At 59.3% G+C, this 2266-nt stretch overlaps 1 protein-coding gene across 1 annotated transcript; it reads right to left on the bottom strand.

Moving 5' to 3' along the window:
- Nucleotides 1–70: 70 nt before the first annotated feature.
- SPRG_18451 (hypothetical protein) lies at nt 71–1515 on the bottom strand (the record flags this gene model as incomplete). Its single annotated transcript, XM_012357890.1, has 1 exon — nt 71–1515. A coding segment is annotated over one exon (1445 nt), but the record flags the coding sequence as incomplete, so codon positions are not given.
- Nucleotides 1516–2266: the final 751 nt, after the last annotated feature.

The following is a 2266-nucleotide window of genomic DNA, read 5'->3' as shown; positions in this document are numbered from 1 at the left end:
CAAGGCGTCGGCAAAGAGGATGTTGTTGCGCAGCGTGTCGTGCTGGATCCACGGCTCTTGACTGACGTACGCGACGTTGCCGCTGACGTGGCGGGTGCCGCGCACTTGGTGGATCTCGCCGAGGAGGGCCGAGACGAGGCTGGACTTGCCGCTGCCAACAGCGCCGACCACGATCGTGAGCGAGGCAGGGGCGAGGTGGAGGTTGATGTTGGACAGCGTCAAGGTAGCATCGTCTTCCGGCGACGACCAGCCAAAGTCGCCATCTGCGATCTTGACCGTGCATGCCGGTGGAGTTGGCGCGGTTGACGGTGGCATTAATGACGGAAGTTCGTCCTGCAGCAAAAAATCGCCAATGCGCTTCGCCGACACCTTGGCCTCAGCGACCGAGACGACGGCATTTGCAAAGACCGTGCACGGATGGCGCGCGTTGTTGATATAGGCAAGCGCTACGAATGCTTTCGCCGCATACAGAGTATTGCCTTGGGCCACGTAGACGCCAAGACAGAGCGCGAGCGACAAGACCGGCGCGACGGAGAGCACGACCATGTTGAGGATGCGGCGATTCTGGTAGGTCTGCAAGTACGTCAGCTCCATGGCGCGCGTGCGAGTGATCGCGTCCTCGAGATGGCACTCCCAACTGTTTAGTTTGAGCGCGCGGGCGCCGGCCAGCGCCTCGCTCGTGAGCTTGAGACGCTGCGCTTGCGTCGAAAGGAGCTGCGCGCGGACCTGACCAACCGACGTCGCCGACGCGTACCCAAGGTAGAGCATGCTTAACATCGCGACACCGCCAGCGAGTGCGGGCCACACGCCGAGCTCCGTACCGAGCAGCACAAATATGCAGACGAGCGTCACGGGCACAGTCAGTGTCCACGCAACAAAGAGGTACCCGAGGTAGAGCCGCTCGGCGTCAACGGACGCGAGCGTGACGACGTCGCCCGACGAGGCAACCCGCGCCGACGACTGTGCGAGGCTGTGGGTAAAGACTGCATCCATTCCGATCGACCGCGCGTTTGCGCCGATGGACGTCATCCACGACTGGCCATAGTCGATCGCCGTGACGGAGACGAGCGTTGCGAGCGTGAGTAGGACAGCGAGCACGTAGCCCGATGCGATACCAACGGCCGACGTCTTGCCCGTGAGGACTTGCAAGATCGACTTGATCAAGATGGGCTGCGATAACGAGAGAAACGTCGAGGCAAAGTAGAGGCTCACGGCCGAGATGAACTCCCAGCGAAGCGTGCGCAGAAGCGCACTGGCAAAGGAAGGCTGTGGCATTTGGCGCTCGGCGCGCCACTGCATTTGGAAGCGTGCTGCGAGTGCTGCCGCCGAGTCGGCGCGTCGAACAGGCCACACGTCGTCTTCTTGGAGCGGCGTCTTGGCGCCGCGGCGCAAGAGATGACTCAACCACGACAGCGTCACTCGGGCTGTCCACGACGCCGTCTCGGACGGGTGCAGCGTCGGCACATCCGTGCTGAGTGCGACCGGCGACTTGACTTCGTGGTACGATGGACGCATGGCGACGAGAATCGAAATCTAGTGTCGCGTCGTGTCTAGCGATCTCAAACCGTTGGTCGCATCTGGGCACCCCGAGAACAGATGGTTGTGATTGGTCCTTTAACTTGATGTTTGTATGTCATGCATGTCACCGCGAGAGCCGGAGGAAACGGCGAAACCGCCGCGTGCATCTGAGTCCACTTGCTTCAAAGGCTACGGACCATGGCTTTGCACGGAGAAGAACACAAGCGCAACGTATTGAGCATGATATATCGGTGGCAAGCTTCGATGCCATGGTAGCAGAACGCACTTGGCGTCGACAGCAGCGCCCGAAATGCACCACGACACCGACGAGTCAATGGGAGGAGCTGAAGTGCCTATTGGAGTGCGTACGCTTGCACCCGCTCTCTTTGCATCGCGTAGTAGAGGCTGCAACGCTGCAAATAGGCTGGTGTAGGCAGATTGTCTAGCTAACCTTGTCTAGCTAGCCGCCCAACGATCCAACGAGGATATATACAACGGCACTTTACGGCGCAGCTTGAACGCTTGCCATTTGCATTGCACGCTTGCATCACTTTGATACGAACCTGTGCTTACCAATGAGCAAGAATCACCCGACACCGAACACCCACAATGAAAAACGGTAAAGCATCCAATCATGATGCCACCAGCAGCGAAGTTAGTGCTCCAAACGAATAGCACTTTGTCGAATCGCGAATGATTGCCTCTCACAATCAAGCTAGCTGCGCCTGTTTGGCCAGCTGCGCAAACG

Source organism: Saprolegnia parasitica (assembly GCF_000151545.1).
Source record: "Saprolegnia parasitica CBS 223.65 unplaced genomic scaffold supercont2.1209, whole genome shotgun sequence".
Taxonomy (NCBI): Eukaryota; Oomycota; class Saprolegniomycetes; order Saprolegniales; family Saprolegniaceae; genus Saprolegnia; species Saprolegnia parasitica.
The sequence above is the reverse complement of the archived record's forward strand: the minus strand, read 5'-3'. Positions and strand labels throughout refer to the sequence as shown.